Below are 26,060 nucleotides of genomic sequence, written 5' to 3'. Positions count from 1 at the left end.
ATTAACTTTCGAATAGATTCAGATAGTTTTCAAACCGGGATTCCCCTAACCGTAACCGAATATAAATACAGATAGATTAGGGATTTTCACTATATTAAAACAAAAAAAAAAAACACACAATGGAGAATGGAGACTATAATTGGGGTTAGTTAAGCAATAAACAAACAGAGAGCAATATAAAAACTGTCTCATCCAACTCCCAACGTCCCTCTTTTAGTAGTTTACACGCAAACACACAAAAAGAAAAGAAAACATTATACTCGAGAGGGCCGTTTGTTGCTGCGGCACTGCCTGCCTGCCCTGTTGGGGCACTTGGGTGTCTTCTTCTTTCCTCTTCCATTGATTTACTCTCTCTCTCTCTCTTTTCCATTGATTTACTCTCTCTTTTTCTTGCTTTTGCAGTTTTGCTTCCTTCTTTTATGGGTTTTCTGGGTTCTTCATACAAACAAATGGAAGGCTAAGGAGATGGAGGAGAATAGAAATTAGAGATTGTAATGAGAGACTGAAATGGAAGGAGCAGAGGAAGAGCTAGAGAGAAGAAGCAGGTTTCTTAGCAGTCTCATACAGAAGAAGAAAGCCGTCGAACAGCAAGAGCAGCATGAAGAACTCAACGTTAGAGTCAGGGCCGCTGACATGCCCGTCGCTTTACAACACCGCGCCTTTCGCTGTGCCAGAGACACACTCGATTCCATGCCCAAGAAACTCGACAGCAAACGCCTGGCACTCTCTCTTAAGAAGGTAACCGTTAGGACTTAAGATTCCACTCTCTTATTCTCTACACTCTTTATCGCCCCTATGTTGTTTATGTACTTTTCAGCTTTTGGTCATGTGTCTTACTTATTAGTGAAAATCTGGGATTTGAGATATCAATTGTGGTTCTCTATTTTCCATTGTTTCTGTCTTCAGTAGGTATCATGAGCTATCAGACCATTGGTCTATCTGCAACTGAATAGACCTCTGGAAAAAAATAGACATGGAATTATGTTCATACGGAGAATGTTCAGTAAGAAAGCAACTTGCTCTTTTAATCGTAGATAAATCCAAACACTGGTAACCGAGTAATTTTTAAGGGACAATAAATAAGAACGAACAATTTTTTGGGTTGTTTTCTAGGAATTTTTTTTATATATGGTTGCAGTCAATCTGTCATGCAGTGTTAAAGATTTGAGTGACATTCAATTTGGATGGAATTTGATGTTATACTATCCGAAGTTGTTGGTAATGATGTCCTAATGTATCAGTGGTAGGATCCATGAATACAAAGTTTGGCATTGGATTGTATTGATTATGATTTAGGATGTAATAGTCTTAGCCAGAAATCTTAGATGGGCCTATCTGCAGTGGAAACTCCAAGTGCTTTTTGGGGATTTGAAAACTACATGCATTTGTCCATGGCGTTTCTCATTGACCTGTAATGGGACAAGTCTGATGTTTCCCAGGTGCATGAACTACATATAAAGCTTGGATTCCCTAGATTTACCCATCTTGCATAAACATCAACATCTGGTTTTTATGATCCTAAATTTGCTCTTGTCCTATATGACTCATTTGCTAACTATGATTTTAGTTAATTTCACAATTTAGGTTGTTGACTTGCCTCCTTGTCAGTCTTATCAGTTTTTTTGTTTGTTTGTTTTCCCTGGATGGAGTGATTTTAAAATTGAATTTCAAACTCAAGGTTATTTTCCAGATTCATTAAAGTCTCTTCCATCAATCTCTATTCCATTTATTACCATTTTTTTTCTCTTTATTGATCCAGCTTTGAACATGCTTAGTCCAATCTTAAGCAGCCCTTTTTCTTTTATTTTCAATACTGTCAATTCTCGCTCCTTGAAGACAAATGCTTGGTCAGTTCGTTGGTGCCTTGCCGGTAGAGTGCAGGCTCCCAGGAGTTCACGGGTTCGACTCTCTTGTTTTCACCTTTTGCCTCTCTCTCTTGTAGCTGTAGTTAAAAGTCCCATTGGGCAGTTAGATAGTTAGACCACAAAAAAAAAAAAAAAAAAGCTCTTGATCCTTCAATGAAATATTGAGGAGTCACACTAGCATGGAAATTTTGTGTGAAAACCCAATCTCCTTTTGAGATGTGATTACCAGGGAGGGGGAGACTTCATGAGGACAGTCTCCCACCTCTTTGATCATACATCTGAGTTATGGTTACAGTGTATGTCATAGGAGGTGAATCTGTTACTGGCTGGTTAGCATACTGATGATTTTGTAGCTATGAGTGGAAACATTAGGAGTCTCACCGACTCACCAGGGTGGCTTTTTTGGTGTCTTAACGGTGAGGAAACTGTCCATCACCTCTTCATTCATTTTGATCATGCATCAAAGGTATTCATTGCCACCTTGCAATCAATAGGTTTATGTCTTGTGTTATGCTTAGGAGGTAAACTGTTGCCAACTGGTGCCCTTAGAGCTATGATTAGAATCTGGAAACATTTGGACCTTCAACCTGGTGCCTGTTCTATTTGGAGGGAAGAAACCAAAGATCTTTACAGGCGAGTATATAGATGGACAATTGAATTGAAAACTTTTAAGGTTTTGGTATACTAATTGTATAGAGTTCACAGGTAAAGAAGCTGATAGGGTGGCACTAATTTTTGGTTTTGGCTTCCCTTATTGATCTTGTGTCACTTGCAGCTTGTATGGTACAGTAAGCTTCTTGCTCCTTTGTGCTTTTCTTAAATCAAATTTACTATTAAGAAAAAAAAAAAGGGAATAGTTTTTCAGGATTCACCATTAAAGTTAGAGATGGAAGGTTTTTTAATCGCTGGCAAGAGGTTCGTAGTATGTTGTAGGGGAGATACAGGTATTGTCTTTGCCATGGGAGACACAAGCACTAGAGAGATGTAAGAGGAGAAGAAGGGACTCTTAAAGATGCAACTAAATCTATAATTTCTCTTCATAACCAAGTAAACAGTTTTAAAAATTGGCATGGGAGAGATTCATCAAACTGAAGTTTCTGAAACTTTATTTAGATCTGAAATATTTTGATATTATAGAAAGGCAAACGTTTCAACCTGTTTCAAAAATTTCTCAAATTTGACTTTCTTTTTCAAACAATTGGACCATAACAAACACTCAAATTTCATGGGATTCAGCCAATTGTCTCGATCATGGAATATGCACTAGCTTCGTCTTACACTCTTTGCTTTACACATATGGTTGGTTGTTGCTAAATGAGATTATTCATGCAGCGATATTCTTTGGTCCTAAAAGGAACTCTTTAGTGGATTCAGAGTAGTCAAATTCATATGGAATTCTGACTTCTAGACTGTTGAAGTGGCTCTTGATTGAGACACGATTGATTGAACTTAAATTTGCCATAACTTTTAATATACTAAAAAGTTCATTTGTTCTTGTAATTGATAGAGGTTTCGAAACAAAGGTTGTGCCAGTTATATCAGAAGCTATCATTACGTAACGATAAAAGCATGTTCTTGTTTCTGCCAATTAATAAGTTTGGCTGACTCATGACTATTTTGTCATAAATTGGATTAGTTCTTTTTTTTAAGGGTAACTATTATAATCACTGAACTCTCCTAATGAAATACAAATAACCTAGCTTGTCTAAGGAACCTGTATATTACATCTTGAACATCTTTGTGATCCAGATTGCAGATCACAGCCAAACTCCTCTGTGCAATGGGAGGGGAGGAGGACTCCCCTGACAAATTTTCTAAGTAATGATCTAGAGTGTGGTATGGTCATACAGGTTGCCGGCCAACTATCGTATATTATACAGTTAGTTATATGAAGAAGCAGGAATACTCCCTAACTTTGTATTTAGCTTGCCACCAATTTTACAGAGTTTCTCCACCATACCTTCCAATTGATGGGTTATCTTACGGCCACGTATCGTTAAGTAATTCTATGTTGTAAAATAATCCACGTACAAGACTTTTTAAGTAGCCCTTATTCTTCGTTGCTTCAGAGTCCTCAGCATATGAGTTGAGTTTGAAATGGAAACGGTGAACTCTTAAAGGAGTCTCCCTGTTTATATATGCATCTATGTCCTTGTTTTGGGCTCTACAAAACTACATATGCTGAATTCTTCAAGATTTCTAGCAGAACTCAGCTTTGTTTTACTGAAATGTTAACTATTAGTTAGGATTCTCTGGTCGAATTCTGCTTCATACTTTGCCACCTGAATGAAATCATTTCATTTAGATTTCCTCGGCATTTTTGTGCATAAGATGTGGTTTAAGATGGAATCATTTTGAGTAATAAAGTTATGACTAACAAATAGAAACAAGGACATATTAGGTTTTTCATGAAATGAAACCGATTTTAATTGTTCGCTCATCTGTGGGAGAGGAATGGAGGTGACCTTATCTGTTGAACTCCAAATGCACATGGATGCTATAGAAAATGAAAATGAAAAGGTTTCATTCAAGGTGGCAATGATGCTCAACCTTATAGAGTCCCTCCCTCTTTATATAGACAATATTAGATTAGCATTCCATACTTGAGGTAGACAACAAAATTAGAATGGAAAATGCATTTGGTTGGGTGACTAGCCAAAGTATATTTTTGCACCAACATCTCCTGGTCCTATCGGAGCTATGTTCATCTGTCTTGGCTTTTGTCAGTCAAAATTTTACCATCACAGCACTTGTGTACAAAAAGCTTTAATGAATTCACTTTTGTTTTTCCAGGAATTTGACACATCATATGGTCCAGCCTGGCACTGCATTGTGGGAACTAGTTTTGGCTCATACGTTACCCATTCACTAGGAGGTTTCTTATACTTCTCTATTGACAAGGTTTACATCCTTCTCTTCAAGACTGCTGTTGAGCCCTTGGGTCATTGACAGTGATCATGATTTGAATTTTACAATCACTTGTGTCAGTCGTGTGATATATGGAAATATAAAATTGCAAATTTGATCTATAATGTAAATTTATAAAGACTACGTGTCATCTCATCTTTTATATGTTTTATGTTTTACTCTCCCTGGTTGAATGTCTAGAACGAAGACTGGCCCAATGCAAATACAAGAAACCCATTTTATGCTTTCTACTAACTGATTTGAACAGGCCCGATCCTTGTTGTCTTTTTCCATTTATCTACAATACATTATGTTCATGCCCATTCTAGGGCATTGGTGTCTGATCCGTTACACATTTACACTTCAAATCTGCATTTTATTACTGAATCTCTTATATGACTAGTGATGTTACTGTCTGGACTCTGGAGACCTTCCCCATTCTGACACAGGACACATGCATGAGTATGCACAGTATAGACAGGCAGACATTTTCTATGGTCTGTACATGTGTGTCACTGGAGGTAAATTAGATTAAATGCACACATGGACTATTGTCATGTTTGGTTTGGGTTTCATCAGTCTGACTAAACGCAATCTGCACCTACTGATCAAACTTGTACCCAAATGATGCAGACCAAATTTTTGGTGGACTGGTTGCTGTAAGGCCTGGTTGATTAGATTTGAAATGCCACACTTTTAATACCTGAGTCTATACTGAATTACCTTGGGTTTGCAGTCTCCAAGATGGTCTCACCAGAAGATACTTATTTTTGAACATCAAAAAGTCTAAACCAATGACCTTTTGATTTTGGTCTGTATATTCTAGCAACTAAATAGGACACCATTTTTCTCTCAGCATTATTAATTTCCTCTCCCAATCTAGCCTGTAATTGAAGTGGATACACTGGATAGGGTTCCTCTCCCAGCCTGTGAGAGGGTTTTCATTTGCCATGTATCATTTTAATTTTTAATCAATTTTAAAGCCCCTTTTTTTGTGGAGTGGAAGTGGGGTTTCAATTTTTATTGATATCTCATAGGAAACCCCCTGCCAAGCTGAAGAGGAGACTAGGAGGTAAAATAACAGAGGTGGAGAAAGCCACCAAATAGAAAGCTAACTGATTCTCCAAGGATTGAGCCGGTCTGATAATTCATTCCAAGCAAAATCTCAAGTAGGTTGCTGATTTGGTTGTTGGACTATATAGTCAAAGCAAAAGCTTGTTCGATGCTTATATTTTGTGGATATTTCCCTAACAGAATCTTCAGTGCAGGAGAATAAATCTTTAAAATGGTTGAAAATCAATATTCCGAAAATATATTATGAAGTTTGGATAGCTGACAGTAAGGGTGTCAAAATGGAACCAGCCGTTCATAGCCGCACTGAGTTAAAATAGTTCAGTTTTATTTCATGAATGTAAATCAAATGCAATTTCAAACCGAATCGAATGGCCAGATTGAATGAAATATGACAAAAAATTAGAGAAGAATGGTTGAAATGGAGCGAATGGCTGAACTGAATTAAAAACAGTTCGATTACGATTTCAAGAATGTGAACTGAATGCAAGGGTTCGATTTTGGTTTCTATGTTGGCCATCTCGAACTGAACCGAATGGCTAGAATTCAACGGGTTGAACCCTTAGCTGAAAATAAAAGGATAAGAATTATTGTATGTACTTGGATTGGCCACATTGTGTATTGGGTCTTTCCTTTGTATTTTTGTATATTATTTTGTAATTCTTTTTACTGAATTTTCAAAACCTTTCTTTACTATATGACCAAGTCCATTTACATGTAAATTAAAACTTTACATGTGGATGGAACTTTCCGAATGAGTATTTTCTAATGCATCAATAGCTGCGGAGTTTGTTGACAGAACAAGAATTCATCACCAGTGGACGAGAGATTCTTCCTATTCAACCGGTGAAGGAAAATGTCAAAGTCAATAATCCAAATTGGAAACACATTCAAGATAGATGCAGTCAAAACAGAAACTGTCAGTAAGGGTGTGAATTGCATACTGAAACCGAATCTATTTATTTAAGCTTGCACCGATAATCATTTATTAATCGGTTCAGATTGGTCTTAAAAAGAGAAACCGTATTAATGATGTGGTTTAATTTTCAAGCAATAAACCGTTAATTTTGAACCAGTTAAAACCAATCGGAATCGATTAAAAAATAGGTTAGTCTAGCACAATTTGGGTCAAATTTCGTGGTTCAAGTTTAGAAGCATTTCTTTATTGAACTTAAAAAATAGATTCATTCCCAATTGGATCCAAAACTATTAATTTGAACTGGTAGCTCGATTAGCAACAAAACTGAAACGATAAAAACTATTTAATGATTCGGTTCTGGTTTCTTCCCTTCATCACCAGCCCATTTAAGTAATCTAGCCTCATATGTTAGGCATGGTCCTGTTTAAACAGTCGGTTAGGTATCAGTACTTAATTGGGTTAAACGGCCTTCGGTCGGGCCTTAAGCGGGTTAATGACACATTTATCTTTAAATGGGGACTATAAACGGGGCATAAATGGACTTTAAATGTGCCGGGCTAAACAAAATGGACTACAAACAAGCTGTAAACATGTCGGGCTGTACCCTGGTTTCTTCCCTTCATGACCAGCCCATTTAAGTAATCTGGCCTCATATGCTAGGCATGGTCCTGTTTAAATGGTCGGTTAGGTATCAGTACTTAATCGGGCTAAACGGCCTTCGGTCGGGTCTTAGACGGGTTCATGACACATTTATCTCTAAATGGGGACTATAAACAGGGCATAAACGGACATTAAACATGCCGGGCTAAACAAAATGGACTATAAACGGGTTATAAACATATCGGCTGGGTCGGGCTATTAATCAGTTGGATGACCGTCGGGCTGAACCCTTGCACCGGAACAACAGACTGTTGTTGGGGCCGGACTAAGCTTTACTAAACGGGCTGGGCTGGTTTCGGGTTTTCCCGGTGCGGGCCTGAAATAGATACCCGTTGTTTTAAAACCCTGGCCTAAACCCATGATCCGTATTCCTCTTTCAGTGTTATGAGCTCTGTCATTTCTCTCTCTCTCTCTCTCTCTGTTTTCTTATCCTTTTAGGCTTCCTCTTCTAATCATTTTTATCAAGATTCACTAATCTTCACCGTGAACAATTCTTCAGAGGCAAATCGAAGCTTTTCAGCTTCAATGTTCGTATATCTCTTCTGATAAAAAATAAAAAAAGAGAATCAAATTCATATATTTTCATCAAGTGTTGATTCTACACTTCATGGAGAGTCCTCAATTTGATGAAAAGGAAAACCATGAAATTGAGACTCTCTACGATTCTCAATCTGAAAATGGTAGTGATACTAAGTTTGTTGTTGTTGTTTTCTTATTGATTTCTATGGGTATTTTCACCGCTGAGGAATTGATTGAAGATCTTTGCTTCCTTCCAGCTCATATAGAAGAAGCCGTCGAACCAGGGGAACCCCACGAAGTTCTGTTCTTGGTCCTCGCTTACCTACAATTACGGGAACGCCTTTTAATGATGGGGGTCTGTAAATCGCTCAGAGACGCCGTTAATAACGATTTGTTGCTTTGGCTGGATATCGTCGTCGAACCACCTTTGAGTTACCGTCTTTCCAATGATGCCCTGTTGAAGATTACGTCTAAGGCGCATGGCAGATTGAGAACTTTGTTTCTGAGTAGTTGTGGAGAGATAACAGATGATGGACTGCAGAGGGTAATAGTGAGAAACCCTCGTATCAACAAGGTATGCACTTCGAAACAAGAAGCTCTTGTGGTTTTGGTTTTCTGTTTGTACTTTCTATTGTGGTCGGATTTACGGTGGCTTCTTTTAGTTCGTTGGGAATTAGTTACTATGGAGTTTGTAGTTCATAAGATATGATTGATCATTTCCTGTAAGATTTATTTTGTTAAGGTCAAGCTCGATTCAGAAAGTGTCCACCTAGAATGCATACGGAATTTTAAAAGATGATGCATTTAAAGGCTTTTGGGAGTTGCCCCGATCAATGCAATTAAGAAGTGTCATACAGAGAAGCTATGTATAGCAGAGATGAGGATGTTAAGATGGATGAGTGGCAAAAATAGGAAGGATAAAGTAAGAAATGAACATATTTGAGCTGATTTGGGAGTTTCCCCGATCAATGACAAGTTCCGAGAATGTCATTTGAGGTGGTATGACCATGTTCAACAAAGGTCTGGGGACGCCCCTTTAAGGAGGAGTGATTTGATCCAATTGAAGGAGCTAAAAGAGCTAGGGGCAGACCTAAAATGACCATAGAAGAGGTTGCGAGGAATGACATGCGTAGTCTGGGTCTTGTACCAAGTATGACCTCGAATAGAGCTTATTGGAGGGCAAGGATACATGTTGCCGACCCCATTTAGATGAGATTTTCCTGACTTCCTAGGTTGTGTCTCTTTCCTCTTACTTTCATTTTTCATTTCTCACTTCTCATGTCTCATTTTTTCATTTCTTCATTCCTTTTACTTTTAGTTTTCTACTTTTGTGCGAACCTTAGTTTCCCTATTTTGTTTTGCAAGCATCCATGTAGCCGACTCCATTTAGTTGGGACAAGGCTGAGTTTGTTGTTGTTTCTTGTATGCATTTGAAGGCTTCCATCTCCTTGGGTAGTCCAAGGGACACCTTAATTCATCCACATCACCTCCTCCTATGCTCATTTTTTTTGTTACTCAAGTACTTACTGAGAATTTGGAGCAAGCTTTTAATAGTGACTTATTCAATTTGGGTTTCATACATGATACAAGATTTCAACGAAATTTCGTGAAACCAAGCGAAATATTTTAGTTTCACAGGCTGTCAAAATGAAACAACTTGCGGTACTGAAGAACTGCAATGTTTTGATCGTAATTTTGCAGTTTCGGTAAAATTTCAACCATGTTTCGGATTTCGGTGTTGTTTCGGTCAAACCCTTTGTATAAAATGCATTGTTTCGATCGAAATTTCGCAGTTTTGATGAAATTTCAACCATGTTTCGAGTTTGGTATCATTTCGCTAGTTTCGACTCCAAAGAGGGAAACTTTATAGAAAACCTTAGTTTTTGTGATTTTTGGCCAAATAACTCCCATGTCTTTGTAATGAACCATACATAACATTTGATAATTATGATATAGTTTCTAATTTTATGTTTATTCATTCCTAAAGCATATTTTAGTTGTTTTAATTGAATTATGTGTGTTCTCGTACTAAATTTCGTGTATACAATATTGTACAATGTGCTGCGTACACTACCAACCTAGGGTCCAAAGTCAAACTGTCATTTTGTATTTGTGTTTTTTACAATCTAAGGGTTCTACTATGTTTAAGGGGCCTAAATTAGGAATTCCTAGCAGTTTTGAGCACTAATTTGGCCATTTGGGGCTCAAAATCATCATTGAAACCAGCAACCGGACCGAAATTTCGCAGTTTTGCAAAATATTTCGGTATCGAGCCTGGTTTCCACTAAATATTTCAGTTTCGAGCCTAGTTGAAAACAGGCTCGAAACCGAAACCTTGAACCTCGGTTTCATATTTAGGTGGACTAGTAGGGAGTGTCTCAACCCTTAACTTATTTCTTTAGATTTCCTTCATAACTGAATACACACTGGCTTGATTTTATGTTAAATTACTTCCCACTTATTTTTTCCGGTCCCCTCTTGCTTGGAAAGAAGGGGCCTTTTCGTGGTGTCATGGTAAAAGCTTGTGCTGCCAGTGGGAACAAACCATGGTAGCCGCTTTGTGCAAGAATGCTGAATGTTAGGACAGTCTCCAGCCCACCCTTTCAAGGACCAAAAGTTGGACTTGTACCAGGCTATGACTCTTTTTCCGGTTGGCCTAATACTTGGAAAGAGAAGAAAATTAGGGATGAACAATACCTCTCTTTTCTTGATCACCATGGTGGTACACAAGTAAATGTAAGGAGGTGCTCCCATCATGTGTTACGTGCAGGCAAACTTTATACTTTGCAATTGCACAATATTGCAAGTGGATTGATTGTGGAAAACAGTTTCTAAGTGGAAAAGTAATAGAAGTCTACAAGGTTGGAACAAAGAGTGCTAGTTTCAAAAATTCACTCCAGGTTCTGTCATGTTTAAGTGATGAGTTAATTCAGGCTTCCATATTAGGAGAGCCCAGAATTGTCATATGGGAAGCAGCTCAAAGGTGTCGTTTTCTCATATCTTTCTGTTTCCGATTGCATAGTATTTGGTAGTGTTGAGATTGACTACTTTACCCGATAGGGGTAATTTAGTCCTTTTATGTTAGTTGATTTATGTTTACTTTTTATTTTCTTTTCTGTTATTTTCTTTTCTATATTTTTCTCCCTTTCCGATCTCTATTTGGGATTCCTAATTGGAGTGGGAATTCCTAATAGGAATAAGACTAGGGGGGATTCATACTTTGGCTATGATTTGAGGTAATTATAAATAAGGGGCTGGATGATCGATTCTGGTCATTCAAGTCTTAATTCAGTTTTGTTTTTTTTAACATGGTATCAAAGCCTTCTTCTCTGATCCAGGGTTTTTCCAAGACCTTCCCCCTCCATCGATCTTCTCCACTACCCTTCTCCGTCGATTTCTCTTCTCTTTCTTCTTCTCCCTTCCTTGATCTCTTCTATCCTTCAAGGGCAGCACTAATGAGGTGATCACATTATGATCTAGTTGCTGCCCTCCATCTCACCTCAACTTTTATACCCTAAATTCTGTTCGATAGCTGCTGCCTGCATCTACTTGCAATTTTGGACTGCTCTTGGTTTTTTTTGGAAAATCAACCCTATCGAATGGAAGGTTGATTGTTCATCTTGGAGCACTGCTGGAAGACCTCTGGACAGCACCTATCACTGCTACATCAGCATATTTTGAAGACCTTCAAGTTCCAACCCCTCTCTTCTCTTATCGATCTCAACTGTCAGGGTTTTAAAAGAACCCTGACATTATATCGATTTCAGTTTTTGGGCTACTTGCTTGGGGAGATTTTTTGAGGGACTGTTTCCCTATCACATTGCTACACTCGACCTGCTTATCAGCCTCATCTACTGCAGTTTTTTGAAGATCTGATTCTTCTTCATTATTGGATCGATTCCTGCTTGGCTGAATTATGGGTGACTCAGAGATGACAACTGCTACTTCTGGAGGAGATGGTCAGACTAGGAATGACTTTCTTCCCTATGCTGCTGCCATTAAACTTGATGGTACAAATTATTTAATTTGGGCCAGATCATTGTCCTTGACCGTGGCTGGTAGGGGACTCACTGGCCATCTTACTGGCACCACCAAACAGCCTACTGAAGAGGGTGCTACCCGTACTAAATGGGCTGCCAACGATGCTATGGTGATGTCGTTTGTTTTGAATTCTATGACCACTGACCTCTCTAGTCAGTATCTCCTCGTTGACACTGCTACTCAGATATGGACTGCCGTCAAGGGAACTTATGGTCGATCAGGTAGTGGTGCTCAGGTTTATGAAATCAGGAAGACACTCCAAAATACTACTCAGAAGGAGATGTCTGTCACTAAGTACTATGCTGCCCTCAAATGTTTATGGCAGCAATTGGACCATTATGCTCGGTTTCAACCTACTACTACTGCTGACATTACTGCCTATCACTCTTATGTTGATCAATTTCGGGTCTATGATTTCCTGGCTGGTCTTAATGATGATTATGATCCTATTCGAGTACAAGTCCTTGGTCGGGTTCCTTTCCCCACCTTAGAAGAGACTTTTTCTTATGTTCACAGTGGAGAGACATGAAGGGCTGCCATGCTGATTACTCCCAAAGTTGAGAGATCAGCCTTACAGACTGCTGGCTCCACCCCTGTTCCTTCATCTGACAGTGTTGCTACTATTGCTACTACCAAAGAGCCTGTGAAGTGTGAGCATTGCCACAAACCATATCACACTAAGGCTCAGTATTGGAAATTACATGGGAAGACTGCTGATTTTGAGGCCAAATGTGGTCATGCTAAGTCTAAAAACAAAGCCAATCACACTGAAAGTGTAGCTCCAACTCCCACTGCTGACATCGGTTTCTCCCAGGAAGAACTATAGGCTCTTCGGCGTATGCTGAACACATTCGCTGCCTCTACTACGTCTGTTGCCAATTCAGGTTCCTTCTTTGCCCATACAGGTATTTCCTTTGTTGGTCATTGTGTATCAGTAGTTTCCACTCCATGGATCATAGACTCCGGTGCTACTGATCACATGACAGGTTCTTCCAGCCTTTTTAGTACATATTCTCCTGCTTTTGGTAAGGATAAAGTCAAAATTGTTGATGGGTCCCTCTCCTCCATCTCAGGGAAAGGATCCATTGGTTGTTCTCCTTCTATTACACTGTCATCTATGTTGCATATTCCTAAATTTACAACTAACCTTCTTTCCATTAGCAGTATCACCAAATCCCTGAATTGTAAAGTGACTTTTTTTCCCACTCATTGTGTTTTTCAGGAACTGGACTCGGGGAAGACGATTGGATCGGGTAAAGTGCATGGCAGATTGTACCTGCTTGATGGAGATCCTACACCTACCCAGGCTTTACCGTTGGCATCTTTCTCTTATGAATTACACAAATGGCACTCTAGGCTAGGCCATCCCCCTTTAGGTACTTTATCAACTTTATTTCCAACATTAGTTAAAGACTGTAATAAGGAAGATTTTTTTTGTGAGCCTTGTGTCTTGGCTAGACAGACACGTTCAAATTATCCTATTTCTAATAAAAGATCCTCTTCCTTATTTCATGTTGTTCATACTGATGTGTGGGGTCCTAGTAGGAAAGCTTTCCTGTCTGGACATCGGTGGTATGCCACTTTTATTAACTACTATTTTAGGTTCACTTGGGTCTACCTTATGCACACAAAAAATGAAGTTTTTTTATGTTTTCAGCACTTTCATCAGTTGGTTAAGACCCAATTCAATGCTACTCTTCAATTTTGAGGAGTGATAATGGGAAAGAGTATATGGAAGTTCAGTTCCAAAAATACCTTGCTGCCCATGGAATTCTCCATCAGACCAGTTGTGTCAACACTCCAGCCCAAAATGGTGTGGCTGAGACGAAAAACCGCTACCTCTTGGAGGTGGCTAGGGCTCTTATGTTTGCTCGCAATGTCCCTTCCCTTTATTGGGGGGATGCTGTCCTTACTGCAGCCTATTAATTAAATAGGCTGCCCAGTCGGGTTCTTCATTCCAAAGCCCCTATTGAGCTATTACTTGGCTCTTCTTCCTTTATAGTCCCACCTGAGGTATTTGGCTGCGTTTGTTATGCCAGGGATACAAGGTCCCCTGGTAAACTTGACCCACGTAGTCTCCGCTGCATTTTCTTGGGTTACTCTGCTACACAGAAGGGGTACAAATGTTATTACCCTCCATCCAGCAGGACTTTTGTCAGCATGGATGCTGTCTTTCATGAAAGTGTTCCATATTTTGTGTCCCCACCTCTTTAGGGGGAGAGTGTTAGTGAAGATGTGTTGACTATTAACTCTCCACCTCCACTTCAGTCTGTTTACCACGAGTCTGAACCAGTTCGGCCTGCCCCTAGTACTCCCCCTGAGTCAGGGGGAGAGGTTTCTATATAGAGGGAGACTATTTCTATTTAGGGGGAGCAATCTACCCCGGTCCAGACTCCTATCCAGAGGACTATTAGTGAATTTCAAAGGAGGATTGATGACAGTACTGTGAAGACCTATGCAAGGAAACATAAGCAGGTTCAATCAACTGTTGCTCCAATACCCATCCAATTGCCGAACCCGGATCCAAAACCTGCCTCTCCACCTGGTAATGTTCCTTCTCCTGAATTACCTATTGCTCTTCGCAAAGGTGTCAGAACTTGCACTCAGCATCCCATATCTCATGTTGTTTCTTATGATTCCCTTTTCCCATCCTTTCGTGCTTTTGTTTCCTCTTTTTCTTCTGTTCGTATTCCTAACAATTGGCAGGAAGCTCTATCAGATGGAAAGTGGAAGGCAGCTATGATGGAAGAAATGGAAGCCTTGAAGAAAAATAACACATGGGAGCTTGTGGTTCTTACACCTGGGAAGAAAACCGTTGGATGTAAATGGGTGTTTGTGGTGAAACAGAAGGTAGATGGCATTGTGGATAGGTATAAAACACGACTCGTGGCCAAGGGGTTCACTCAGACATACGGCATTGATTACCAGGAAACTTTTGCACCTGTTGCAAAGTTAAATACTGTTCGTGTGTTATTATCTTGTGCAGTCAACCTTGGATGGGATTTGCAGCAGCTAGATGTAAAAAATGCCTTCCTAAATGGAGCATTGGATGAGGAGGTGTATATGGACATTCCACCAGGGTCCTCTTACGACAGAAACCAAGGAAAAGTGTATAGGCTGAAGCGTGCACTTTATGGGCTGAAGCAATCACCTCGAGCATGGTTTGGCCGGTTCCACAAGGCCATGATTTCTGTGGCCTATAAGCAGGGTAATGCTGATCACACACTTTTTATAAAGAGGGCTGGTGAAAAACTCACTGTTCTTATAGTCTACGTTGATGATATAGTGGTTATTGGCAATGATGGTGATGAGATCAGACGGTTGAAGACCTTCCTGGGCCAGATCTTCTAAAGGCATTTTTCTCTCCCAGAGGAAGTATGTCCTAGACTTATTGGCTGAAACCGAGTTGTTAGGCTGCCATCCTTCAGATACTCCTATGGACCCTACTGTTCGACTCAAGGAGAAAGAGGGTGAGCCTGTTGATAAAGGCCGGTACCAAAGACTTGTAGGGAAGCTGATTTATCTGTCACACACTCGTCCTGACAATGCTGTCGCCGTGAGTATTGTGAGCCAGTTTATGCATGATCCCTACTCTTCTCATATGGAGGCTGTTCTTCGTATCTTGCACTATTTGAAGTCAGCTCTTGGAAAAGGAATTCTTCTGTGTACACATGGTCATCTATGGATAGAAGCATACACTGATGCTGATTGGGCTGGTTTTGCAGATCGCAACTCTATTTGTGGGTATTGCTCCTTTGTAGGTGGAAATCTTGTTACCTGGCATAGCAAGAAGTAAATGTAGTTACTCGTTCTAGTGCCGAAGCTGAGTTTCGAGCTATGGCACAAGGTATTTGTGAGTTACTCTGGCTTAAAGGTTTGCTACAAGATCTTGGTGTTCCTATTCGTCTTCCTATGATGTTGTACTACGACAACAAGGCTGTAATCAGCATAGCACACAACCCAGTACAGCATGATCATACCAAACATGTTGAGGTGGATAGGCATTTCATCAAAGAGAAGTTAGAAGATGGGTTGCTTTGCATTCCCTTTGTGACATCTGCTGATCAACTTACTGATATCTTCACCAAGAGATTGTCTAGGAAATTGTTTCATCCCAATTTAGTCAAGTTGGGCATGATCGACATCCTTGCTCCAACTTGAGGGGGAGTGTTGAGATTGACTACTTTACCCGGTAGGGGTAATTTAGTCCTTTTATGTTAGTTGATTTATGTTTACTTTTTATTTTCTTTTCTGTATTTTTCTCCCTATCCAATCTCTATTTGGGATTCCTAATTGGAGTGGGAATTCCTAATAGGAATAGGATTAGGGGGGATTCATACTTTGGCTATGATTTGAGGTAATTATAAATAAGGGGCTGGATTATCGATTCTGGTCATTCAAGTCTTAATTCAGTTCTGGTTTTGGTAACAGGTAGTGATTGATTTTCTTCGGCTTTTAGATAATGTGAAGACCCTTGTTACTACACGATGGCATGTGTAACAGTGTAAGGTAGGCTTCAGGTTTTGTATGTTACAGGTAGAGTGTTGTTCTTCCTGCAGAATCAGGTAGCATTGTAGCACACCCAGAGGTAGGAGTTTAATTGAATGGCTTATTAAATCTGAGTTTTTACTTAGGTTCCCATCAGATTCAAATTGAATTCTTTCCAAGATTTGACTGGAGTTTGAGGTTCAAGGTAAAATGAAAAATAATGGGCAATAACAATTTCTTCTTTATCTTTCCAATTATTTCTCCATGTTTGCTATCCTCTTTTAATATCTAACTGTTGCTAATTATTCTCAATCTACTTCCTTTGGGCTGTAAGAAATATATTTACTTATACTGCATAAATCTCATTCTGCATACTTCTCAACTGGAATAAAATTTCAAAATTCTAAGAATTTTGTCGAAATTTAAAATCTTGTCAAGGACAGTAGGACATCTCATGCCAGAGTTACTAAGTTTCTCCTCATACTCACAATTCTATCTGCCTTCACCTAGTTTTTGTTTGTCACATACTTGTAGTTGGTATTTAAGTTTCTCTTTTGCCAATCTTGTGTTTATTGATATTTACAATTGGTCTGGTTTGTTGTTTCTCTATTGTTGCATGTTTGTGGTGTCTTGAACCTGGCTTTGCGACAAATATACATATCATTTCATATTTTTTTATTTTTTTTGAAAGGTTAAAGGAATTATAGCGGCAGCAGATATTGCCCCTACATATGTTGGTAGGGAGTGTGAGTGTGTGTCCAGCCTGCATGTGCATGTCCATCTGTGTGCACCAACCCATAAACTATCTTCTACTACATTTTTTCCCGAATTTTGTATTAACAGTTTACTCTATCACTGTTTAGAACAAAATTGGCTGGGTTGATAGCGGCAAGTTGGAAATAAGCAATAATCAAGGTAAGAGAGAGAAGTAGGAACAAGGAGGAAGATGGTGAGAGGAGAAAGAGAAGGAGAGAAGAGTTAGATGAGTGCAAACTTGTGGAGAGAGTTGTAAGCACTCACCCCTATATTGCTTCATTACCATAAGATAATGGAAATTACATACAACTCCCTAGGGAGGAAAAAGGTAAAAACATAAAAGCTTAATACAAGCTAACTACCAAGATAATAACTAAATGCCCTCATTACATAAACTCTGAGCTCCCTCTCAAGCTGGAGAATAAACATCATGCATTCCCTGCTTGCATAGAAGTGTACTAAACTGATGAGAATTGAGCCCTTTGGTGAAGATGTCAGCCAACTGGTTGCCTATCCTCACAAAAGGGGTGCAAATATAGTCAAAGTCAATCTTCCTCAATATGTTTGGTCCGATCATGTTGCACAGGATTGTGAGCTATACTGATGGCAGCCTTGTTATCACAATAGAGCCGCATAGATGCCTCAGTATCAAACACCAACTCTTGGACCAGCCGTCTCAACCACAGGAGTTAACATACTCCATGAACTATAGCCCTAAACTTTGCCTCTGAACTGGATCAGGCTACCATAAGTTGTTTCTTGCTCCTCCATTTAACCAAGTTACCATCCACTAAAGTACAATAGCCTGATATAGACCATCTATTAGAAATTGAACCAGCCCAATCGACATTAGTGTAGCCCTCTATCTTCAGGTTGTTGTGTCTATCATGTAATAGTCCTTTCCCTGGGGATGAATTCTATCTGAGGATGCAATAAACAATATCCAAATGTCCACTCTTGGGGGTTATGCATAAACCAGCTTACCACCCCAACTGCACAAGTGATGTCTGGATGAGTCAAGGAGAGGAAGAATAGCTTCCCCACAAGTCTCTGGTACTTCCCTACATCAATAAGAGATGGACCACAGTCTTCTCCCAACTTGTGATTTTGGGAGAAGGCTCTTGTAATAAGCCCAACATAAGCTTCCTTTGACAGGTATTTATTCCCTTTGGTGACCATGAGACTTCAATCCCCAAGAAGTATTTCAAGGGTCACCAAATGATACCCTTGAAATACTTCTTGGGGATTGAAGTCTCACAGTCGCCAAAGGGAATAAATACCTATCAAAGGAAGCTTGTGTTGCTTAAAGGAGAGTTTGTTGGTTTACAACCCAACATTCCTATCTCCTGTAACAAGACCAACATAAGCTTCCTTTGACAAGTATTTATTCCCTTTGGTGACCATGAGATTCGATCCCAAGAAGTATTTTTCAAGGGTCCAAGATCCTTGATCTCAAATTGTTGGGCCTAGTAGGACTTCAACCTGTTTATCTCAGCCCTATCATTCTGTCACCATAATATCATCCACATAAACAATCAAGGTTGTGGTAGTACCATTACCTCGTCGGGTAAATAAAGTATGGTTAGCTCAGCTCTGGGAATACCCGTTCTTCAGGATAGCTTGCCTAAACCTCTCAAACCACGCCTTAGGAGATTGTTTGTGGTCATATAATGCTTTCTTGAAGAGACAGACTTCCCCTTCGATTGAGGGAAACTTGAAGCCTAGAGGAGTGTGTATGTACACTTCTTCTTCCAAGTCACCAAGGAGGAACGCGTTCTTCACATCAAGCTAGTACAATGGCCAATCTTTATTGGCCGCCAATGATAATAGGACTCTTATGGAATTGTGTTTAGCCACAAGAGCAAATGTCTCCTGATAGTTAATCCCATATACCTGACTATATCCTTTGGCCACCAACCTGGCAATATACCTCTCGAGAAGTGCCATCAGATAGGTACTTGATTGAGTAAACCCATATATATCCAATCGGAACTCTCCCCTTGGGAAGATAAATCAATTTTCAGGTACAATTCTTCTCAAGTTCCATCATTTCCTTAGACATGGCTTCCTTCCACTTTGGGTCAAATATGGCCTGAGTAACATTCTTGGGAATGGAAGTGGAGGTAAGAGCAACAGAAAAGGCAATATCTGTAGGAGAAATAGTATCATAGGAAACAAACTGGGCTATAGGATTAGTACAAGCTCTCTTCCTTTTACGAATAGCAATGGGAAGATCTAACTCAAAAGAAGAAGGTGTGTTACCTAGCTGAGGAAGGTGGATCTTAGGATGTAGATCCAAAGAGGACTCTTGGCAAGTTTTCTTTTCCTTTCTTTAGTAAACAAGTAACTCCTTCTCATTATCAACTCCCCCTGAACAATCAAGAGCATCAACAGCATCCACCTCCTTGTGTTTCCGAACATCAAACATAAAAGGATGAATAAGCAAAGGTGGAATAAACGGGATGACATCAACAGCCTCTTCACTTCTATTTTTCTCCCCCTAAAGTCGGTGCTCGTGAGGAGTAAAGGAAGACACAGATTCAAAGAAGGTAATATCTTTGGAGAGAAGACACCACCGAGAGGAGGGTGGTAGCATTTGTACCTTTTGGTAGAGGGGGAATAGCCAAGGAAAAGGCATATGAGAGCCTTGGGGTCAAGTTTAGTCCGAGCAGACTTATTAACATGAGTATAGCAGACACACCCAAACACCTTGAGTGGAAGAGGGAAGGAAGAGGTCTAAGGGGTCAGAATGTCCAAAGGAGATTTGGAGCCAAGAAGTTTAGTAGGCATGCGGTTGACTAGAAAGGTAGCAAGAAGAAGGGCATCAGACCAAAAGGTCTTAAGGACATGCATGCCAACTAGCAAACTCCTAGTGACTTCCAATAGATGACGATTTTTCCTCTTATCCATCCCATTCTTTCGGGACGTGTCAAAACATGCAAGTTGATGGATAGTGTCATTATCAGTAAAAAAAGTTTTGGAGCCCACCATACATATACTCCCCCCCCCCCCCTCTCTCTCTCATCAAAACGAACAATTTAATTCTAGCATTAAATTGAGTGGAAATCATTTGGTAGAATTTTCTGAAAGCATCATAAACATAACTCTTGTGCTTCATCAAGAAGGTCCAAGTGGTACGGGAACAATCATCAACAAAAGAGACAAAATAACAAAAGCCAAACAAGAAAGTAGTGTGAGCGGAGCCCCAAAACATCTGTATGCATAAAAGGGAACAATGGATCTATTGCCATGACAAGGATAAGAAGAACAACAATATTTAACAAATAAACAAGGTTCACATTAAAATACATGGGAAGTAGCAATGGAAGAAAACAAGTGGGGCAATTGTTTTTTTCATAACACCAAAAGGGAGATGGCCCAAGCGTTGATGCCAAAGTATCACAGAGTCAACATTAATATTGTTAGTACGCCCATACACACAAGACTAAGTAGTAGGCAAAAACGGTGTCCTGGGTTCAAGTAAGTGGAACCCCTTCTCCTTATGTCCACTGCCAATAATCCTCTTTGTCACCAAATCCTAAAATAGACAATGAGAGGGGAAAAAGTGACTCAACAGTTCAAGGATTTGGTCAAGTGACTCACAGACAAGGGATTAGTGGCAAAGTTAGGGACATGAAGAACAGAGTCAAGTGAAATAAAGGAAGTAACTTGAACAATACCTTTGCTAGAATAAAGGAAAAGGGAACCATCAACGACCCTAATCTTGTCTCTACCAAAGCACACAAAATAAGAGTCATAACACTGAGACATAGCAGTTATGTGATCGGTGGCTCTAGAGTCAATGATCCAAGAAGAGGAAGTGGAAGGAGTTGATGTGGAGGCTTGCAAGGTAAAGCTTATGTGTTAGGCACTGTAGGTGTGGAAGGGGAGCTGCCCAATTAACATGATGCGACGAAAGGCTGTAATATCTTCCCGTGAGAGAGAACCATGATCTAGTTGTAGTCCAGGTGAATACCCCATAGGCTCTATCTCAGCCATCATGGTGTGTGCCCTAGCTCCCCCTCCCCTGCCGCCACGCATACCAGTAGATCCACCATGCACACTAGGGGGACGACCATAAAGCACCCAACACCTCTCTCTAGTGTGCCAAGATTTCCCACAGTGATCACATCTAGGGTTTTCCTTGGCCTCTTCGTCCACCACGCCAATCTCTTTGGGAACTAGGGGTGAGAGCAGATCTCTCAAGGGACGGTACAGTTTCCATGGCAACTCTTCTTGTCTCCTCACTCTGCAAGTAACTACATACTTCATCCAAGGATGGTAGGGATGGCCGGCCCAAGATTTGCACCCGGATTGGCTCATAGTCCGAGTTCAGTCCACCAAGAAGAATCAGACACGCTCCTTTTCAAAAGTCCTATACACCTTTGCTTTGTCCTCGGTATTTGACAACTGAAGATCCCAATAATGATCATACGCCTCCTAGAGACTAATAGCAGCATTATAATACTCCGAGATAGTCCTATCTCCTTATTTCATTGTGATGACCTTTTGAAGGAGCGAGTCACCCACTCGGTCAAAAGTCTTGCAAACACTGTCCTAAATGTCCTTGGCAGTCTCCTTTCTCATAAACCTCTTGGCAATCTCAGGGTTCATAGAGAAAATCAATCAAGTCATAACGTTGAGTTCTCGGTTTCCCATTTCGGATATGCTGGATCACTTAATTGAGGAGCAATGATGGTACCAATAATGTACCCTAACTTCCGTTGACTCTGCAGGGATGACTTCACTGAATGTGACCAATCCAAGTAGTTGTTGCTGTCCAACTTCACAATGGATATCTGAGTATTGCGGTTTTCAAATGCAACCGGACTGGGGTTAACACCACTTGAACCACCAGCCGAAGCTTCCAAGGGTCCACTGACCTTGGACATGATGTAAGAACACACCTAAAGGAAGTACACACTCCTTCCCAGTTCTCAGGGGAAAAAAAAAATCCAGCAAGAGGGCAAACTACAAAACTTGAAGAAACTCAAATCACATGTGCATTTCAATGTAGAATATTATCCCATGTCAACTGACTCAACTCATACAACCTAAATAATGTAACTCACCAAAGTCCAGCAGCCGAGAGTACCACACTAGCACTTCGGATGAGAAAAAATGCAAAAAACAGATAAGCTGACGGTAACTTCAGGCTGTGGGAGAATGAGTTGTATTCCACCCACTCATTCTTTCATCGTCTGGGGCAATGGGTGAAGTGAAGCATACTCTTGGGCGATTCCAACGACCTTGGCCTCACTCACAACGGAGGCCAAATGAGAGAGAAATGAGTAAGGGAGAAAACCAGCTGGCGGTAACCTTAGTATTTCTTCTTTTTCCCCAATCGATCTTCACGGCTGCTAATCTTCTTCCAATGTGTCTTCTAGGTGATAAGAGAACACCATAAGATCTTGTATCTTCTTACATGGTACAGCCCTTATTGGACCCCTTTACTTTTCTAGGGTGTTCCAAGAGAGGCACAAAGAAAGAGGGATCTCCTAGTTGACTCTCAAACCTTTGTGGCTCTGATACCAAGTTGGAAATGAGCAATGATCAAGGTGAGAGAGAAATAGGAATAAAGGAGGAAGATGATGAGAGGAGAAAGAGAAGGAGAGAAGAGTTAGATGAGGGCAAACTTGTGGAGAGAGTTATAATCACTCTCCCCTATATTGCTTCATTAACATAAGATGATGGAAATTACATACAAATCCCTAGGGAGGTAAAAGGTAAAACATAAAAGCTCAATACAAGGTAACTAACAAGATAATAACTAAAAGCCCAAAATACACTCATTACATAAACTCTCAACACGTCAATGGTTTCCCTAGGGAGGTAAAAGGTAAAACATAAAAGCTCAATACAAGGTAACTAACAAGATAATAACTAAAAACCCAAAATACACTCATTACATAAACTCTCAACACGTCAATGGTTGATACATCCAACTCATCTAGTATTTTGACAATTCATAGGTTGATAGGTGAGGTTTTTTTTTTTTCTGGACATGTGGGCTGGATCCAAATAGGGTATTTGGTTCCTAACTTTTCCAATGAAGTCTGTGAACTCAACTCAACTAAGCCTCATCCCAACTAAATGAGGCTGCTCACACAAATCCTGTTTCACCATACAATTCTATTTAAAACTGTGGGCAAATTTGGTAGAATATACAGGCTTTCTTTTATATAAACTTTGTATTATCTCTCTCATCTTTTCCTGTCATAATTGGTGATCAATATATCTGTTGAATATAGAATTGGTATCTTAATAGTGTCTTTTAAAGCTCATTGTGGGTGATTCATCCAGTTATTTAAAGTGCTGTCGTTTTGATGACTTTATAAGCAAAAGCCTCAGTTACATCTCTTTTGCACGAGGAGAGTTCTGATTGTCTAAACATGAATTTCTATTGCAGTGAACTAATTGTGCAAATTAATGTTTATTTGGAATGCGTAATTCATCAGGTGATTTAATGTGCAGTCAAACACCTGTTTTATATTTCTGACCTATGTAACTCATGACATGGCTGCTATGTTTGAGTACCAAATTCAATAGGCTACTGCAACTGTCAGGGTTTATACAGAGGCCCAGTTTGCGTAAGACTTGCTTAGACTGATTATAAGGATCTGATGTTTGTGTTTTGCTTCAGCTGTATGTACCTGCATGCACTAGCTTAACAGCTAATGGCATTGTGACAATAGTAAAGATCCTGACTCAGAAAAATCAAGATTTGAAGGACCTGAGGTTGCACGGTATGTTTGGCATAATGAAACAACATATTGAAACTATCCTCAGTTGTCTCAAGGTGCAAAATGAGGACCTGAAGCAGCCTATATCATTTCTTTATCACAGACGCTTTTCTCTACTAAGCCATTTGGACGCCACTCATCCAATTGATGTCAATGTTTGTCCAAAGTGCAGCTGTGTGAATCTGGTGTATGACTGCCCAAGGGAGAGTTGCAAGTGGAAGAGGGAATACCCACTGCTTGAATGTCGAGGATGTTACCATTGTGTCCCAAGGTGCGATGAGTGTGGTGGATGTATCGAGTTGGATGAGCTTGGGGATACTGTGTGCAGGGATATCTTGTGTTCAGACTGCTGGCTAAGGCTCCCGAAATGCAACCTTTGTAACAGACCCTATTGTAACCTACATGCTAATCGCCAAATGTTTCTGTCAGACAATACTGGATTTATATGCGCCAGTTGTCATATGTCCCCTCCAAGAAGTCGGGATTGGTTGTTATTGGAGCTTGAAGAATATATGATGAGGGATTACTAAACATGAATGAAATAGGTATGCAGAGTGCTTTTTGTGGCTTTTGTCATGACAGGTTTTCATAAATACAGTTGGTTACCAGTGTTAATGGAAAGTTTAATTGACAGGGCTGCCGAGGAAAGTCTGGCACAGAAACCACTGTTGAGATATTTTTAATGACGCCGGAGAATGGTTATTCAAATGCTGACTTCTTGGGATGGATAGCCTATGGCAGGTTTAAAGCCATACAGGGAGGATTTCCTCTGGTGTGATCATCATATCTCGGATCTGTTGTTGTGGAACTCAGCTTCCTTGCAGTGTTGGACCAACTTCTGTGCAGCTCAATCTTTAGTTATCTGTAATTTTTCCAAAATTAATTGGGATGTTAAAACTGTGATTTTTTACTGTTAGGACATGGTTTCATTTTCTGTTACAGAGTTTATTTGGTGTTCAAGGGACATTGCAACACTCATGATGTAGCTTTCTTTTGCTTTTAACCAATGCCAGTCACAAGAGAATCCCTTTCATGTTCAGCTTTAAACTCTTTCAAAGATATGACCTGCATTCATGGAATTGAAATCCATGGCAAATTGTACAGATTACACAGCTAACAAATGTAGGAAAGAAGAAAATCATTAATATCTAGGCAAATAGCTCTCTTTTAATAGTCAGTAACAGTACATTCAGCTTACCAAAAAAAAATGTAGCAGTACATTCAGACTTCTTCAAGTAATATTGGATTTGTTGTCTTAGATTATGTTTTGCATGCCCAGCATTATCAATGAAACAGCAATTAATATCGAAGTGCTTCATTATGGGTCTCAGGTCTTCTGAGTCCTAAGCCAACATTAACTTTATCTTGCCCTCAACAAGAACATCTAACAAATCAATTCCAACCCTTGTTGATCCCATCTCCCAACCACAAAGTCCCACAGTGGGGAAGTTACAATCCATCTTCCATTTTCATTTTTGACTGCATTGGAAAGTTGGTTATCCCATAAAGATTTGGTTTGGATAGTTTTCAGGATTCTCTTCTCTGTAATTTTTTTTCCAGTATTATTAATCTCTAAGCTGCATCCCTTCCCAGAGGAAGAAATTGAAGAAAGGAGTAGGATGCTTGAAGCATGTAAATAAACAGGTGCAGCAGTTCAACTCCATTAGTGCAGAAACATCTTTTCTTAACTATATAAGCTCCCTTCTGCAGAACTGAACCTTGCAGAATCTTACCCAACAGTATTAGACTTTATCCTGAACCAACCGCCTATGGTAAACCTTCCTGTGAAATGCTTCAAGTCTGCAATTTTGTTCGTTTTATAGGTTACCATTAGTTCCCTTTCACAGAAATCTTACCCAACAGTACTAGACTTTATCCTGAACCAACTGCCTATGGTAAACCTTCCTCTGAAATGCTTTGAGTCTTCAATTTTGTTCGTTTTATAGGTAACCATTAGTTCCATTTCACTGAAAATGCAAGTCGGAGTCTCTGCTTTCTAAAAGCAGAAATGTGCAGCAGTAGCGGATTGTGTTAAAGATGCTTTCCACCCCCACAGAACCCGCAAAAATCATTCTCAATTGATAGTAAATC

The 26,060-nt window shown here is 39.9% G+C and overlaps 2 protein-coding genes across 2 annotated transcripts; both read left to right on the top strand.

The window, feature by feature from the left end:
- Window positions 1–198: 198 nt before the first annotated feature.
- Window positions 199–4,937, top strand: LOC122649669 (dynein light chain LC6, flagellar outer arm-like). Its single transcript, XM_043842902.1, has 2 exons — window positions 199–738; window positions 4,659–4,937. The coding sequence occupies exons 1-2, from the start codon at window positions 508–510 to the stop codon at window positions 4,812–4,814; spliced, it is 387 nt and encodes a 128-aa protein (XP_043698837.1). The 5' UTR covers window positions 199–507; the 3' UTR covers window positions 4,815–4,937.
- A 3,070-nt stretch (window positions 4,938–8,007) lies between these two features.
- On the top strand, window positions 8,008–24,516 carry LOC122649938 (F-box protein SKIP28-like). The gene is made up of 2 exons (XM_043843203.1): window positions 8,008–8,515; window positions 23,870–24,516. Exons 1-2 carry the CDS (start codon window positions 8,030–8,032, stop codon window positions 24,497–24,499), a joined length of 1,116 nt encoding a protein of 371 aa, XP_043699138.1. The 5' UTR covers window positions 8,008–8,029; the 3' UTR covers window positions 24,500–24,516.
- Window positions 24,517–26,060: the final 1,544 nt, after the last annotated feature.

Source organism: Telopea speciosissima, chromosome 2, assembly GCF_018873765.1.
Source record: "Telopea speciosissima isolate NSW1024214 ecotype Mountain lineage chromosome 2, Tspe_v1, whole genome shotgun sequence".
NCBI classification, from domain to species: Eukaryota; Viridiplantae; Streptophyta; class Magnoliopsida; order Proteales; family Proteaceae; genus Telopea; species Telopea speciosissima.
The sequence above is the reverse complement of the archived record's forward strand: the minus strand, read 5'-3'. Positions and strand labels throughout refer to the sequence as shown.

Bases quoted from the DNA above. Each gene is read 5' to 3' on its own strand.
- LOC122649669 (XM_043842902.1), top strand. From the start codon at position 508: ATGGAAGGAGCAGAGGAAGAGCTAGAGAGAAGAAGCAGGTTTCTTAGC. The intron at 739-4,658 runs GTAACCGTTAGG...TTGTTTTTCCAG, and splicing joins TGGCACTCTCTCTTAAGAAG to GAATTTGACACATCATATGG.
- LOC122649938 (XM_043843203.1), top strand. From the start codon at position 8,030: ATGGAGAGTCCTCAATTTGATGAAAAGGAAAACCATGAAATTGAGACT. The intron at 8,516-23,869 runs GTATGCACTTCG...GTTTTGCTTCAG, and splicing joins GAAACCCTCGTATCAACAAG to CTGTATGTACCTGCATGCAC.